The following is a 16,263-nucleotide window of genomic DNA, read 5'->3' as shown; positions in this document are numbered from 1 at the left end:
GAACCATTTGGGGTAACTGGTGGGTGTTGGGGTCTTCATCTCTTCCTGAGTTTCTCCCTCAACAAACTGTTTGTCCCTCTCCCTATTCCTGGCTTAACTAGGTCTCTGAATATGAAAAGTTACATTTTTCTTGTTAGCTGTGTGACCTTGGGCATGTTGCTCAACATCTCTATGGCATGGTCTCATTGATGGAAAGGTCATAATAGCAGTTACTTGGGGGACTGTAAAATTTTATCTAGATAACCCAAGGGAAGGATTTGGCACAGAGAAAGTGCTCAATAAATGTTCACTGGGGGGCTGGGTTGTAGCTCAGTGGTGGAGTGCTTGCCTGGCACATGTGAAGCACTGGGTTCGATTCTCAGCAGCACATAAAAATAAATAAAATAAAGGTTTAAATAAATAAATAAATGTGCACTGGTATTACTTGACATTTGAATACTCACACTGATGACCTCTTTCGTGTTAGGAGTCAGATCAGAGGGCTGGGGTGAAGTTCAGATGTGGCACGCTTGCCAAGCATGTGCCAGGCCGTGGATTCCATCCCAGCACCACCAAAAAAAATAAAAAAGGAGATCAGGAAATGGTGACTTTTAAAAGACTGTACGAACCCTCTGCGCATGCCTTTGAATCCTCTTGATACTGTCATGATGCAGTCTACTCCAGCCCACATATAAAGGAGGGTAGTGGTCACTCAGGCCCTCCCTCTCTGGACATGTACACCAAGTGCTGCTTCCAGAACCCCAGAAGCCAGACCCTCCATCATGGGCAGCTCCTTGGGGCAGGGGCTGTACCAGGCCACGCTGCCTCAGACCTTCTGAAAGATGAAGACCTCCAACCCCAGCAACCCTACAGCTAAACCTCAGCAACACTGGAGTCTGTGCAGACAAACTGGCTCCCCAAGGACCCAGGGTCCACTCAAGCCTGTGAACCACTTCTCCCACTTCAGCTGGGGAGTGCAGGCTCAAGAGTTAGGGGCACAAGAGTGAGTGCTCCTTTCTAGGTGGGCCTGGGGGACTCTCTCCCACTCCTGAGTCCATAAAAGGGGAAGCTGTAGGAGAAAGTCAGTGTAGAGGCTGCACCCAGCAAAGGTCACTGGTTTGTCTGCTCTGGAATGGGCACCTCACATGGCATCCACCATCCTGGCAGTTTTAGTCAGCTTTTTCATCCCTGTGACCAAAAGACCCAACAAGAACTATTAGAAAAGGAAGTTTATTTGGTACTCACAGTTTCAGAGAATTCAGTCCATGCCCAGGTTCCAACATTGTCTCACACATGAGCTTTTGGGAGACACCTCATATCCAAACCATAAAACTGGTGTCAAGTTGAGCCAATGTTTACATGACAATGCTCAGATAAGACCTGGAGACTAGGCTGAAATGTCTCCATTGATCTTCTACTAGGAAAGGAGAGCCACCAGGGAGTGGCACCTGAAGAGCCTAAGCTTACTCAGGCCAATTGCTTTTACTCCTAGATGCTGGAGGAGCTGATACCAGGAGTCAGAGGCACCAACATCTGTAAAGAAGTCATGTCCATGCTGCACAAGAGAGGAGTCTGTCCATCCTCACATTTGACTTCAAGTAGCCATGGAGGGCATCCTTGTTGGGACTACCAAAAAGCACAAGATTCTCTCCAAAGAGCAGGTGGTCACTGTTCATGAGTCGGCATCCTTGGCTGGCTGGCTGCTGGAGCACACGGAGGCTGTGGTGAACGCAGGTTGCAGGCCCCAGCACCACAGGACTGACATGGGTGCGAGCTGAGTGCACATGTTGGAAACCTCTTGTGGAGTCATGAACTTGATGAGAACTTATTGCAATTACCGGGGATGGAACCCAGAGGTGTTTTAACACTGTGCCACAGCCCCATCCTTTTTATTTTTTGCAACAGGGTCTAAGTTGTTTAGGGACTTCTGGCTTTGAACTTGTGATCCTCCTGCCTCAGCCTCCTGAGCTGCTAGACATGTGCCATCACACTGTGCCAACTGGTGGTATTATAAGGAGCTTCCAGAAAGTGAGTGGATCATGAATGTAGATTGTTGTTGAGTGACCAATAAGGAAGCTGTGACTATTGGGAAGTGAGTGCCCATTCTCGGTTGAGGGCATGGCTTCCAATTGTACCCTCCAGGAGGACTGGTGTGGCACTGAAACAAGTGGCAGGAGCCTGTGCAGGTGCACCTTGAAAGGGTAGCTACTCTGTGCTCCACCCTCATTTCACACTGCAGAAAAGTAAACTCTGCAGTCAAGGGCCAGCTGCCCCACCAGGGGTAGTTTCTCTGCCTTTTTTAAAAAATATTTTTTTAGTTGTTAATAGACTTTTATTTATTCATTCATTTATATGCAATGCTCAGAATTGAACCCAATGTGTTACACATGTGAGGCAAGCGCTCTACCACTGAGGCATGACCCCAGCCCTCTCTTGCTGCTTTTATAGTTCATGTTACAAAGCAGATTGTTAGTTGCTCATGTCTGAGGAGCAAGACAGACCTTTTATATGCTCGTAAGAGTGCTATAAGGACAATCCTGTGGGACTTGGTCCTGCATGATGTATGCAGTGGTGTTTGGTGTATTCAGCAGTCACTCAGAAGAGAGGCCAGGCCCAGCATGGGGTGATCAGGACAATAATGAAATCAGCAATTAACATAAATATTTAAGAAATTGTAATTAAGATGGGCATGATGGCACATGCCTGTAATCCCAGCTACTTGGGAGGCTAAGGCAGGAGGATCTCAAGTTCAAGGCCAGCCTCAGCTGAGACCCTGTCTGAGACCTCAGCTGTCCTTAGTGAGACCCTGTCTCAAAATTTTAAAAAATGGCTGGCTGTGATACTCAGTGATAAAGCACCCCTGGGTTCAATCCCCAGTATTGCCAAAATGTAAAAATAATAATTAATGTAAAAAATCCATGACAAACCTATGTTAGAATTTTAAATTTCATTTTGTTCTCAGAATTCTCACTTTATTTGATGGCTACAAGTGAGGGAAGACTAGTCACTTGCTGATCTTGTTGTCAGCGCTGTAACAGGCATAGACTGTTATCATAGCCATTAAACTGTCATTTAACTTTGTTAAAAAAGATGATTTAAGGGTACATCCAAGTTTTTAGTTCCCTTCTTTCTTCACCTGGCCCCCCCTCCATCCTACACGAGGTGTTTCTCTACACTGAGAACATTCCCAACAACTCTACAAAGAGAGCAACCAGAAGAGGATGCAAGACAAGGGCTGTTCAAAGACTCTGATTTTATTTTGTGATCTGTGTCAAATAGCCTCATTCTCAGTGCAGGTGGCCCCTCCTCCCCAGGGGACAACTTGGGGTGGGATCCCCTATGAAGTCATGGCCTCCACAGGTCCCAGGGAGACCCACACAGAGTTGATGGGAATCCTGGCCAAGACCTGGTGGGTGGGAGGCAGTGACTAGATGGGGTGGTGGTCATGTCAGGTAGCTGAGAGCTGGAAAACCCTTTCCTTGGCCCTGCTCAGTTTTGGGACTGCTGTGCATGTGATGGAGAGGGGGTGTGAGATTTTCCCCCAACCTCACAGGACCCCTTGGCCAGGCATGGCTTTGATTCCACTAAGGGCTCAGCTGAGAGAGGAGCAGGAAACGTGTGGGCTGGCTGCTTCACAGGGTGTTGGTGCTGGTGCCCCGCAGTCCCACACCACGGGCAAACTGTTCCAGCAGGCCCCCAATGGCCCCAGAGGGACTGGGGGCTGCTGCCCGAAGCCCCACTGTGCTGCTGTATGCGGCCAAGAAGGCTGAACGCACCTCCTGCAGCCGCGTCTCCCGGGCACTCAGAGCTGCAAGCCTATGGGGAAGGAGGGACAGAAAATGAACGTATTACCCCAGGACAGGATCCAACATCCTCATCCTCTCTCCATATGGCCTATCCTTGAACTTCCGACTGTACAGAGCCAGGATCTACCCCATGGTCGTGTTACCCTTGTGGTTCAGGCTCCAAATATCTGGTGCTAGTTCCTTTAGCCATTCTTCTCACTTTGAGGTTCTCTTCTCACCTTAGAGCAGATCTTTTATTGGAGCACTGACCTGGGCTTTGTGCTGGAAAAATAACTGTCCCTGTGTTGACTGTGATCAGAAAGAAGCTGAGTTTCACAACTCTTGGCTTCTTATTCCTTGGTAAGAACAGGTGAGACACAGCCTTACACCTGGCAGGAAGGAGATCCCCAGGATCTGATAGCAGGCCTCGGCCCTCCTGAGGCAAGGACCTGACACACCCTGGGAAAACTTGCTGGCTGCCCTGGCTGGGACAGGGTCTCCCACTAGAAACGCCTAGACCCTAGCTATATCTTTAGTTCCTGCGGACCCTCACACACTGCTGGAAGAACACCGACTTTTCCAGCACTCTGCTCTGATTCCATCTCTTTCTTCTCCCCTGGCCATGTGGGGCACAGATCACAGACGGAAGATAGAAAGCCCTTCTCTCCTTGCCCTGGGATTACAGGTCAAGAAGGGACACAGTACACAGAAATGGGGGTTTATCAAAGTGTGAATTCCACAGAGGCTGTCTGACATTCTGAAGGGTCAGTCTCTAATAGAAGGGGTCCAAGATATCAACCATACCCAATCTCTGGACTCAAAGCCAGGCACCTGAGTTTGTTCTCCAGGAGTTACACACCTACATGACATGGACCTCACCTACCTCAGCACTTACTCCTAATTTCTTCCCAAGGAACCAATTCCTGGGCAATCCCTCCCTGGGAACCAGTCAGAGGCAGCAGCAATGTCCCCAGTTCTGAAGCCCAAAATACTTGTACCCCAGGGCTTGGGGGAACAGATGGAGGTCTGAATAAATGATAGTATGGGGAGGACAAAAGGATCCTAGAGAAATAGACTGGTAGGAGTGATATGTGAGAGAAGCAGCAGGCTCTGGGGCCTGGGAAAGTCACACAGCTCTTGCAGGAGCACTGAGAAATGAGCCAATGCTGGATTCCTGCACGCCGCGAGCAACACTGACGAACCTGAGGGCACCTGACCTTTTCTTTTTTTCCCAGGACTGGGGATGGAACCCAGGGCCTCACGTATGCTAGGCAAGTGCTCTGCCACTGAGCTGACCCCCATCCCCAGACCTTTATTTTCTAGTCAGGTTTCACAGCTGGAGGCCACGTGTGTCCCCACAGCTGCTCCTTATGGCATAAGTGGAGGAATAGATTAGTTTGTCTTGACAAAGAACATCCGAAGGTCCACACATATGCACTCTCACTGCCCCCCACTTGTGGGAAGTAGAAGGGGCAGAGACCAACCTATTTAGAGACAAGAAAAGTGGAGCCCGGAGAAGATACATGACTGGCTTGGGGATACATCACAGGCCATGGTGATAGCGCAGCACCATTCCTCAAGAGCTGGGCTGATGGGCTCAGAGAAGTCAAGGCCAAGACCTCAAGACACAGCTGGTGAGCATAGCAACTAGTTTCTCTGTTAACAAAGCCCAAGTCACTGAACCCACATACTACGGGACTTTGCCGCCAGGAGCTGCTCTGGAACCCAACCAAGGATCCTGGAGGCCTAGAGATCAAGTGGGGTCTAGCTGTCCTCTAGGAACTTCCTAGAATTGGCAGGTTGGCTGAAGCTTAAGAGTACACCCTGAGGCCTGATCTGCAGGTATGGGCTGGGTACTTGGGGCTGGGGTTGGAGCTGCCTGACTCAGTGGGTAAGACCTGGGAATTTCAGGGTGCAATCAAGCAGAGCAGGCAGGGCTTCCTCCAAAGATGGCGCTGCGGTCAGCTGGGCTGAAGAGGAAGTCCTTACAGAAATAGGCAAGTATTTTTTTATCCTTCAGAAACCTAACAGAACTTGCTTCTAGCCTAGGGGCCTGGCTGCAGAGGAAGCTGAATGCCTAGTGGCCTTGAAAGCCCTTCAGTGACTTCTCAGCTTCAGAGCCAGGACCGGGGAATGCCATTCTGGAATTGCAAGGTCTGACTGGCTCATGTCAGACTTAAGCTGGGATCCCAGGCTCCTCCTCCTTTCCAGCTCCTCTAGCCTGCCAGCATGGGAGGGTACAGAGTTGAATTCTGGTGCTTATGGTGGGGTGAGTCCCTAGCACCTGGAATGGAGGAGAGGGATAGGCTTTCTGAGGAACCCCCAGGGAGGCCACATCTGAGGAGCAGGCCCTGCTCCCCAGGGCACCAGAGGCTCTCTCCTGCCTGATATCCATGAAGTCGCAGAGCAGGAAGGGGTCAGGGGGTTCCCCCAAAACAGCTGTTAAAGTCTGAGGGCTGCATTACAAGAGTGAGAAGCCCAATATTGGAGCCCTCAAAGAAGAGCGTTTCACAGGCTGGGATCTATTTCCCATTTAATCCTCTTTCTTGCCCAGAGGCAGAAGTGGAAGACAAGGTGGGGGCAGTGGACAGCAAGCAGCCTTTGGTTCTGCCTAGAGGAGCACAGACCAGGCTGACCCGGTGTCATTCTGGCTCTGCCTCCAGCATACACCTACCTTCCTGCCCCACTGTTCTGCTTTCAAAGGATCTGCATGTCAGATGAAGCTTTGGACAGAAATAGAACCTGCCATAGTCACAGTCCAGCCAGCTTTCCCTCAGGGTGCACCCGACACACCCATGGATGGGTTCTGGTGGCTGGGAAGAGTGAACAGGAACCCAATGCACTTCCTTAGCAGCCCATGGGCCTTCTTTACACCTGGGGTCTGTAGCTGCAAATGGGGAGGGGCAGGGACCCAGCCAACTCCCTGGCTGGCCTCTGCCTCACTCTTAAGCAGCACTCCTGACTGCTCCCCAGTTTCTGATACAGGCAGGGAAGCATCCTGCCTCAAGCAAGACACTTACAGACAACTGTTAGGGAGCTCATCCGGGAAGCTGAAAGGGAGAGAGGAGTCTGTGTGCAGGACAGCCCGTTCCTGAATACTGCCACAGCCCGTTACCATCTGCCAGCTGCCAAAGTCTGTGGAGAGAGAGGATCCGGGCAGGGGATGGTCCACTGATCTGGGGCAGAGAGGAGAGAGAGGGGAGATGATGCAGTCAGTCATATGCCTCAGAGAGAGGCCCTGGTGGGAGGGGGCTGGTGTCCTGGGCCATAGCTGCAGGGATCTGTTGGAGTGTCCAAAAGCCAACCACTGTCTCCAAAAGAGCAAACAAAGCTGGATAAGTAGTGACCAAGAAAGAAGAGCAGATTGTAAGGCAGGACTGGCTGTGCGCACAGTGCATTCTGTAGACTTCCAGAGGCAAAAGAACCAGAGCAAAGCATGGGGAGAGGTGAGCTGGATCCAGAGCCAGGGTGGATACCTGCCTGGGGCCCAGATAGCAAGCAGTCTCAACAGCACCAAGAGGAAGGGAGCAAGGCCGGTCGCCCAGGAAACAAGGGAAGCAGGGGCCCACCACTCTGACATGCAGATTTACAAGGGGGCAACACAGAACCCAGAGCTGCCGAGATCTGATGAGGGAAGAGGGAGAACAGGCCTTGTGGGGACTGTGGAGGGTGGTGACCTAGATTCAAGACAGGCTGGGAGTCCTGAGGTACCCCCTTCCTGTGCAGTGCCTTCTGGGAGCCATGGTTTGTATTCAGAAGCATCAACCCAGCAAACTCACTGGCTATGCCCAGAGGGCAAGGTGAATCAGGGAGGCACCCTGACAGCTTCATCAGAACTGTTTCTAATGGAGGCTGAGAGGACAAAGTCGTGCCCCCAACGGCACCTTCCCTCACTCCCAGACAACCCAACTTCTCTGTCCTGGGTGTGGTGGGGTCAGAGAGGAAAACATAAGCCCTGCCTTTCCATCAGCTACCCCAGCTCCTGGAACCCAGAGGGGCATCCTATTTGATGCTCGACCCTTTATTCTTTAACTCAAGAAAAGTGGAAAGCGCTCCTGCAGGGACCCACTGAGAGGCCAAAGCACACACTGTGGTAGGGTCTGAGGACCTTGGCCTACAGAGCTGGCTGGCATCGAGAGTAACAGCCCCCACTAGTCCTTGGGCTAGCCTTACCCCCAAGAAACTGCCACCTGAGTGCAGCTCTGGACATCTTTAACCATCTCCTTACAGATGGGGAAATAGCAGCCTAGACAGATTAAGACACTTGCCCAGGGTCCCACAGCTAGTAAGTGCAAGAGATTTTTTTTGATTGCAGATTTGTCCTGAAACAGAACCACCTTGAGAGGAACAAGAACAGATGGCTTTTTACGTTAAAGCTGCCACGAGTCGGAACCCCCAGCAACATACAGACTTGCAACATTCATCATTCCGGTGACAATCCAGACGTGTGTGATGGCACCATTAGGAAAGAGCATGGGACAGGCTGTTACCTGATTTGAGCCCCTGGGGCCTGACAGAGCAGGGCTTCCTTGTTTCTAGATGGAGAAGCCTAGCGGGGTGCAGGCAGTCTGTAAATCAAGGAGAAGCCTCCCGGGAGGAACCTGCCTTAGGCTTCCTCCAGGCCACCAGGGCCTCTGGCCAGGGCAACCCCTCTTGAGGCGCTGCCTGGCTCATCAGTCTCATCTATCATTCAAACTGTAGGTAGAATGTCTTTTCCAGTTTCAGCAGCTTGTGAGAAAATAGTCTCTAGCAACCAGTGTGGAGGGAAAGGAAGGGCTGCTGACTAGGGGAAGCCAGGGGAGGACACAGCGCTCCAGAGGCAGGGAACCTGGGGACATTTCTTCTGCCCCTCTCCACAGGCTATCAAGAACAAACTGCCCAAGGGGATCCACAGTCACCAGGATATGGTTAGCCAGGTTCCCTGTGAGGACTCCTGGCCCCAGGTTAGTCATTTCCCTTTGCTTCCCCAGTGTCCCAGCAGCAACACAGGCAAGAAGCCAACTGGAACCAGATGACTGGTTAGCGTGGGCAGTAGAGGGTGTGTGACCCCACGGGACCCAGTGGCTCTCAGAGAGCAGTCACCTTTGGTGGATATTGACATTTTTCAAGAATGAACACAGATTCCAGAATAATCTTCCTATTTGAGGCTTTTGTCAAAGAATGGTGGCAGAGTGACCAATCAGCTCCTGGGTTTGAGAGCAAGAGGCCATGCTGAGCAGAGGGGTGCTCAAAAGGACATCTGGGAGCTGGGGTTGTGGCTCAGTAGTACAGCGCTTGCCTAGCATATGTGAGGCACTGGGTTCAATTCTCAGCACCACATATAAATAAATGAACAAAATAAGGGCCCATCAATGTCTAAAAAAATATTAAAAAAAAAAAAAAGGACATGTGGATCAGCTGGCAAGTGGGGACATTATGGGATACTGGAAATAGTCACGAAAGAGAGACACCACTTTCATATTGGAAGGGAGGAGCATACAGGTTAACTCTGCCAACTTTACTGAGACCCTAGGCTCTTCTGCCCTGTGCTCCTAAGCCAGTGGGCAGTGGCTCTGCCTCCTCCTCTCTCCTACTCCAGGACTACAAAGAACATGTGACTGAGCAACCCTCAAATGGGGGTAGGGATGGCAATGGTACTAGAGAAAGCATCTGCCCACATCCTAGGGGCTCAAAACTGCCCAGGAGGGTGGCTGCTGGCAATACTGCCTTCCCTTAGCTGGATACAGTCCTGGGCTCTTTTTCAGTGTGCAGAGAGCTTTAGCTCCTCACCTCCTGCCAGAAGCCCTGCAGAAGGCTACTTACAGCAGGTGTCTTGTGTCTGTCCTTCAGGAAAGAGGTCCAAGAACATGGATATGAGCAGAGCTGGCCAAACCCATGTGAGAAGGGGGTCTGGGTGGAGGCCTTGCTTTGCCTTTCACCCAGCTGCCCAATGCCCTGACATGGATCAGGCTTTCAGATTCATGACCAAAGCGTATATGTCTTTAACCACAGCTAGTATACCAGACATTTGTGGAAAGGTAAGTATTCACTATATGTAAGATACTTCACTCCATTATCTCATTTAACCCAAACTTATAGGGACCAGGATCATTATTCCTACTTTAAAAATGGAATTAAACAAACAAACAAAAAATGTGAACTCAGAAGGGAAGTGAGTTTTTCCAAGTTACACAGCAGGGAAGAGAAAAACTGACTGGAATCAGGTGTGACCAAAGTCCATCCTAGGCAATATTACTGACTTTCCTTCTTAATAAAGTGCAGGACCTCAAGAACTGGCTGAGGGATGGTTGCACTGCCCCTAACTGAAGTAAAGCACAGAGCTTTTAATCCATGTTTAGAAAAAGACCCTGAGAAAAGATCCGAGAAAGGAAGGTAGGGATTGTCCTAGGAGGTGCTGGGAGCCATACTGTGGTTATGAAGGAAGCTGGCCAGAGGACAAGCTGGAATGTGAAGGAGGCAAGGGAAGGAACCACAGGGAAATGGAGCAGGAACCTTGATAAAGCTGAATCCGATGGCTGCATTTCCACTGGACTTTTTCATGTGTTTCCTTTATTTTTAAACTATTTGGGATGTTTTCTATTACTATTACTAGTTTTCTATTACTTGCATCTGAACACATCAGTACTGAAAAGACTGCCATAGAAGGCCTGAAGGTACACAGCTAGGAAGCACCTTGGAGTTGCCTATTCTAAGTCTTTGATTACGTAGATGAAAAAATAAAAATTCAAAGTCATCAAGTGACATGTCTAAAGTCAGGAAGGGAATTTGTGTTTGAATCAACTCCTGCAATCCTAGGCTTCGAGGGAGCTCATGTGTCATCTAATTCATTTATCCTCAACACCAATCTCCAAGTCTACCTTAGATGGTTCCTGATGAGGGCCCCACAGCCACTCTGCCCATCAGGAATGGGGCCTCCCCCAGCCTGGCCTTATAAACACTGCATCTGGATCCCCACCAAGGACTTCTATATTCCTGTGACAGCCTCAGACAAGTCTTTTGGGGCCCCAAGTTTTCTCTTCCAAGTCTCAAGCTTGGACTGCCTTTAGGCTTCTCATTACTCCAGTCAGATCTGGAGCAGTGGCCCCAGGCAAGAGCAGTCAGACTGGAGCAGGAACTCAGGTGTGGCAGAGAGTAGCCTGGCTTCTCTGCCTCATAAAGACAGTGGCGCACACCAATAAACCTAGCTACTTGGGAGGCTGAGGCAGGAGGATCACAAGTTCAAGGCAACTTAGCGAGATCCTGTCTCATAATTAACTACACCACAGTGAATCTATCCATCATGTACATCCACAAGACTGGGGTCCTAATTAGAATAAAATATATTCCATGCTTGTATAATTATATCAAAATGGACTCCACTGTCATGTATAACCAAAAAGAATTAATAAAAAATCAGGGGCTGAGGATGTGGCTCAAGTGGTAGCGTGCTCGTCTGGCATGCGTGCGGCCCGGGTTCGATCCTCAGCACCACATACAAACAAAGATGTTGTGTCCGCCAAAAAGCTAAAAAATAAATATTTAAAAAAAAAATCAGCTAAATATAGACAGTCTGGAACAGAGGTCACTGTTTACAATGAGAAGTTGGCAGGGGGCAGTGGCTGAGGGCAGCTAACTGGGTAGCTGAGGTTGATTCCTGTGTTGCCACTTAACTATTCAACCAGAATGGTGGGTGTCCCTCAGCCCAGTCCACGTGCTCTCTCAGTCAGTGTGGCTTCACACTGGGCTCAGTGAGGGCACCATCCCTCCTCGGCATGGAAAACCCTGGCTAGCAACTGCCCTTCCCCCAAAGGACATCTGACAGCAGACATGCAGGGTTGCAGCAGGGCGACTTTTTGACCAGCGCTTGGGGAGGCATGTGAGCGTGGAGCATTAGTTTTGCACCTCCCTAGCCCTGTGGCTAATCTGCAGTGGCAGCTAATAATACCAAACGGCCACCAATTCTCCCATTGATGGATGTGGAGTTGGGGCTTGAGAGGAATCAGCACCCCACAGAACTTTCCTCCCAACCATACGACTCCTATAACTTAAGGGAACAAAACCTCTCTGGCTCCTTTCTTAGGGCAGCCTGACTTTAAAAGACAGGCCTGGGGAATATGGAGCATATAAAAACCAGAGAATTCACATTGTGAGGGGAACTCTGGCTGTCACAGCTTCAGCACAGGTTTCTTTCCATACAGCTCCTCCTGCCGCATTAAAGCCCTGATTGGTTACTGTTGCCTAAGAGGCACAAAAGCTAATGACAGGATCCCTCAGGCACTTCAAGATAAAAGAGACTAAATTAATTTTAATGTTAATAGAAATACATAATTAGAATGCTCCAAATCCAAATAATCTAGTCTTTCAAACCTCTGGCAAGGGGCTGGGGGTGTGGCTCAGAGGTAGATCACTTGCCTAGAATATATGAGGCCCTGGGCTCTAGCCCCAGCACTGGGGGGAAAAAAAAACCTCTAGCAAACAGACATTTAATTCAGAAGAACCCTGTTGCTTGGCCAGCCCCACCAAGCTCCAGGCAGCCACTCCCAGAATAGACCAGAAAAGGATCAAATACCTCGCAACAGCCTGCCCCTTGCCTTTTAGAGCCTTGCGTCTACTTTGGTCCAGCCATGCTGGCCTTGGCCTGGCCCCACCATGCAGAGTTATTAGGCCAGGTAGACACCCTAAACCCTCCTGAGCCTCCAGAGGGAGGGACCCTGGTGGCCACTAGACCAGCCGTAAGAGTCTAAGAGTCCATCACATTCTAGCTGGGTGTGATAGCACATTTCTATAACCCTAGTGACTTTGGAGAAGAGGCAGGAGGATGGCAAGTTCAAGGCCAGCCTCAGCAACTTAGCAAGACTGTCTCAAAATAAAAAGGGCTGGGGATGTGGTTCAGTGGTAAAGCATCCCTGTATTCAATCCCCAGTACCAAAAACTAAAGTTCAAGTTACTCAATGCTGGCAGATGACTACTCAAGAGACTGAAGGAAACTGTCACAGGGTTGGAAAGTGGGATCCTTTGGCAGGAAGAAGGGGATGACAAAAAGTTGAGGTGTGGGAATGGTGCTGAAGGACTCCTTGCAGAGGGGAGTTAGGACTGGGGTGGGAGCCAGATGCTAAGAGCAAGCTCCTGGTCTCCTCCCCAGTTGTCCAATAACCCTATACAGGCAGAAATGGAGTCAGGGACCGTGAGCAAGAGCTGTAGCCAAGAGCTGGACCCCACAGTGCCACCACGGCCCCAGAACAGCTTTGAGGGCAGACATGGGGGCATGCAACAGGCACACATGCCAACCCCACACACAGGATGTAAGTAGGCACTCAGCTGCAGCCACCACACCCCCTGTGGGGCACAAGGCTGTGGTCCTGCTCAAACCAACTGAGCTCTGGCACTTGCAGACAGTGTCCTGAGTAGAAGGGCTCTCCTGCAGGGATGAGTGCTCAGTAGGAGCAGTCAGGGCCTCCACCTTGCTTGGAACTCACCAGCTGCCTCCATGTGAAGGCTGCTCCAGATGCTCTTCCTCTACTGCCTACTTTTGTCCAAAAGCTCCCAGAGAGTGGTGATGGGAAGAGGGTTTCAGAAGTTTTAAGATGATTTTCACTGTAATAGGCCTGTTATCAAGGAGGAAACTGAGTCCCCAAATCACATGTACATTAAGTGGCACAGAAGGACCTGAATCTGGGATAGACTCCAAAGCTTAGGCCTGTTCTTCTAAAAGTCCCTTTCAACTGGATTTTTTTTTTTTTTTTTGTAATGGAGATTGAACCCAGGGGTGCTTAACCACTGAGCCACATCCCCAGTCCCCACTCACCACTTTTTATAGAATTTGTTTATTTTTATGTGGTGCTAAGGATTGATCCCAGTGCCTCAAACATGTTTGGCAAGTGCTCTATCACCGAGCCACAACCCTAGCTTCCCAGTCCTTTTTATATTATATTTTGAGGCATGGTCTCACTAAGTTACTTAGGGTCTTGCTAAATTGTTGAAGCTGGCTTTGAACTCACACCCACCTCAACTGGAACTTTTTGAGTTCTCTTAAGTCTACATTGCTTTTTTCTTTCCAGAAGGGCTAGATATTCTCAAAGTTTTAGAAAGAAAAGCAATTGACAGACATAGTGGCACCTGCCTGTAATCCCAGTAACTCAGGAGGCTGAGGCAGGAGGATCACAAGTTCAAGGCTAGCCTCTGCAACTTGGCAAGACCCTAAGCTTCTTAGGAAGACTCTTGTCTCAAAGTATAAAATAAAAAAAGGTTAGGGGATGTGAGGCAATCCAACGCCCTTCAATGGTAGAGCACCCTTGTGTTCAATTCCTAGTTTAAAACAAAAACAAAAGCAAAGCAATTCACAGCATTCTTTCCTTGGGGATACGAAATGAAAAATGTGGTTCAGAGTCAACTAGGGAATGCTCTCCCCAAGTGCCAGATCATTCTTCAATCCTAGGCCTTTGGCCTGGTGCTCAGATTCAACCTCTCAAGAAGCGCCACCCCCGGTAGAACACTCTGGCCATATCTCAGGTGCATTCACCCTGTCTGACTGAGCTGCTCCTTTTCCCAGATGTGTTTTGTCACCTATGGCTAGTCAGTGTTACACACTTCTAGTCCAGTTCCTAGCATTTGCTCTCTTCATTGCCCAACCAACTTGTAATGGAATGTGAGAGCCAGAAAGGACCTAGAGCATCCAGATCCATCTCTTCAGTCACAATGGGCAGTCCACAGCGGGTAGAATTTACCCAAGGGGATATGTGGAGGTAGCCCCAACTCCCTGTCTGTGTTATCCAACCACTATACGTTCTGGATTCCCCTGGATTTGAGATATGCTCCAGGAAGGTATCTCAAACCTCTCTATAAACCAGCCCTTGCTTTGTGCCCAAACACTAACACATTCTCCAAATACTGCACCTGCCAAATTCTCCACATCCACATCCCCAGTCTCTGAGGTCTACTGCCTGCAGGCATCACACAGGAATCCCACCTAATACACTGGCTCAAGTACCAGAAGCCCACCTCCAGGCTTGTTATGGGGAGGCTAGCCACCTCCACTAGCAGGGGTGTTGGGAGTGCCTCACCTGGGTTTGGGGACTTCCAGTGGACTGCTACCCATCCTGAAGAAGTTGTCAGAATGGTTTGAAGACGAGGAGCTGGAAGACTTGGCTTCAACCAGCCCCGGGTGGGAAGGCAGGCGGTCCTCGGAGGGCTGTGGCCGGTTCCAGAGCACACTCTGTGGAGAGGACGAGTGATTCTTCCTCCTGTGGCGGGAGAGTGGGGCTACTGGCCAAGGCACCCTGACACTGTTCCTGTGCCTGGGGCCTGCTTTCGTTATTCTAGGACAGTGCTGAAGGAATGGATACACACAGGGCATTCCCTCAGGCTCAGGGGCACAGGAAGCCAGAGCTAGGGCTTTACCGAGGGACCATGGTATTCAAATTACACTGGCCTACCAGTCTCAGAGAACATACCAGAAAATCATTCTTAACTAACAGCTCAGTGACTGCCTCTCCCCATCCCTGGAAATGCTATATAAAACCCCGAGCCACTTGTGTAGGAAAGGAGTCGCCAGGGTCTCAGATTCCTTCACAAAGAAGTGAACCTCATACAAATTCCCAATTGCTAAACATCACCTGCAATGGCATTTTGCTTTTTTCCTAACACCCCCCCACCCCCAACACACACATGGTGCAGGATGCTCCTCTAGGGCCTGACACCAGCCTCCTACTCCTGCTGGCCACAGCTGCTTGGTCCCACAGGGAGCCCCTATGCTCTGGGGCCACCATAGGCAGTGCCCCTCACCAACCAGATGGCTGGCCTCTGAGGCCCAATATAGACAGCATGAGATGAAGTTGAGCTCTCAGGCCTCCTATCAGAGGCTCCTTTGTTCTTGGGACTCTAGTCTGGCTCCCTGGGGCTGGTGGCCCTGGCCACAGCTGTGAGTGATCCTGGTCCCAGTCTGGCCCCTCACCAAGCTGCCTGAGTCTGTGCTCCTGCCGGAATCAGCTCCATGGCCTCATAGGTGAAGCTCCCTGCGGCTCCTGGGGAGCTCTCCATGACTAGGGAGAAGTCACTGCCAAGGCTGGTGGTGCTGCCACGGTCCCTTCGTCCTGAAAAAAGCCAGTGCCACTGGTCAGTGTGTCATCTTCTCTTGCTACCAGTCCCTCACCTCTTCCACACCATTCAGCTGGACAAAGAAACTTCTAGAATGGTTCCTGTGTAGTCTATAATCAGAAAGCTGTGCTGAGGAAGGAAAAGCGGCTGGGCCAGGACTCACTCAGCATGCAGATGTCTTCCACAGTGAAGCCTGCGTCCCGGGCTGGCAAACTCTTCCTCCTGTGACAGAACCCAGAGCAGGGAACGCCAGCTCTAGCTGGGGTCTCTTCTTTCCCAACCCCGCCCATCCTGAAAAGCAGCCAGAGCCCACCGACAACTCATGGAGTAGGTCCTACCTACAGAGAGTTGTACCCTACCTGCTCTGTCTACCACACATTCCCCAGACCAGCACAGCTGGCCTCCTCTTAATCTGCTTGGCCCTTGA

The 16,263-nt window shown here is 50.3% G+C and overlaps 1 protein-coding gene and 1 long non-coding RNA gene across 4 annotated transcripts in view; one reads left to right on the top strand and one right to left on the bottom strand.

Annotated features, from left to right (window-relative positions):
• LOC114089856 (uncharacterized) overlaps positions 1 to 2,943 on the top strand; it is a 29,825-nt gene extending 26,882 nt beyond the window's left edge. The window contains exon 2 of the long non-coding RNA XR_003582245.2: positions 1,472 to 2,943. This is a non-coding gene — a long non-coding RNA (uncharacterized lncRNA). The remainder of the gene's footprint in view (positions 1 to 1,471) is intronic.
• A 272-nt stretch (positions 2,944 to 3,215) lies between these two features.
• The window catches only part of Mtmr14 (myotubularin related protein 14), a 46,890-nt gene continuing 33,842 nt past the window's right edge, over positions 3,216 to 16,263 (bottom strand). Inside the window, exons 15-19 of one of the 3 annotated variants that reach the window (XM_027931793.3) lie at positions 16,000 to 16,058; positions 15,694 to 15,832; positions 14,804 to 14,983; positions 6,785 to 6,940; positions 3,216 to 3,795 (exon numbers count right to left, since the gene is read on the bottom strand). In XM_027931793.3, the coding sequence (XP_027787594.1) occupies positions 3,612 to 3,795; positions 6,785 to 6,940; positions 14,804 to 14,983; positions 15,694 to 15,832; positions 16,000 to 16,058 (718 nt within the window). In that variant the 3' untranslated portion in view covers positions 3,216 to 3,611. The remainder of the gene's footprint in view (positions 3,796 to 6,784; positions 6,941 to 14,803; positions 14,984 to 15,693; positions 15,833 to 15,999; positions 16,059 to 16,263) is intronic. The other 2 variants (XM_027931795.3, XM_027931794.3) reach the window with 2 other exon arrangements.

This window comes from Marmota flaviventris, chromosome 20 (assembly GCF_047511675.1).
Source record: "Marmota flaviventris isolate mMarFla1 chromosome 20, mMarFla1.hap1, whole genome shotgun sequence".
Classification (NCBI taxonomy): domain Eukaryota; kingdom Metazoa; phylum Chordata; class Mammalia; order Rodentia; family Sciuridae; genus Marmota; species Marmota flaviventris.
Note: the sequence above shows the minus strand (reverse complement) of the source record. Positions and strands in the feature narration are given on the sequence as shown.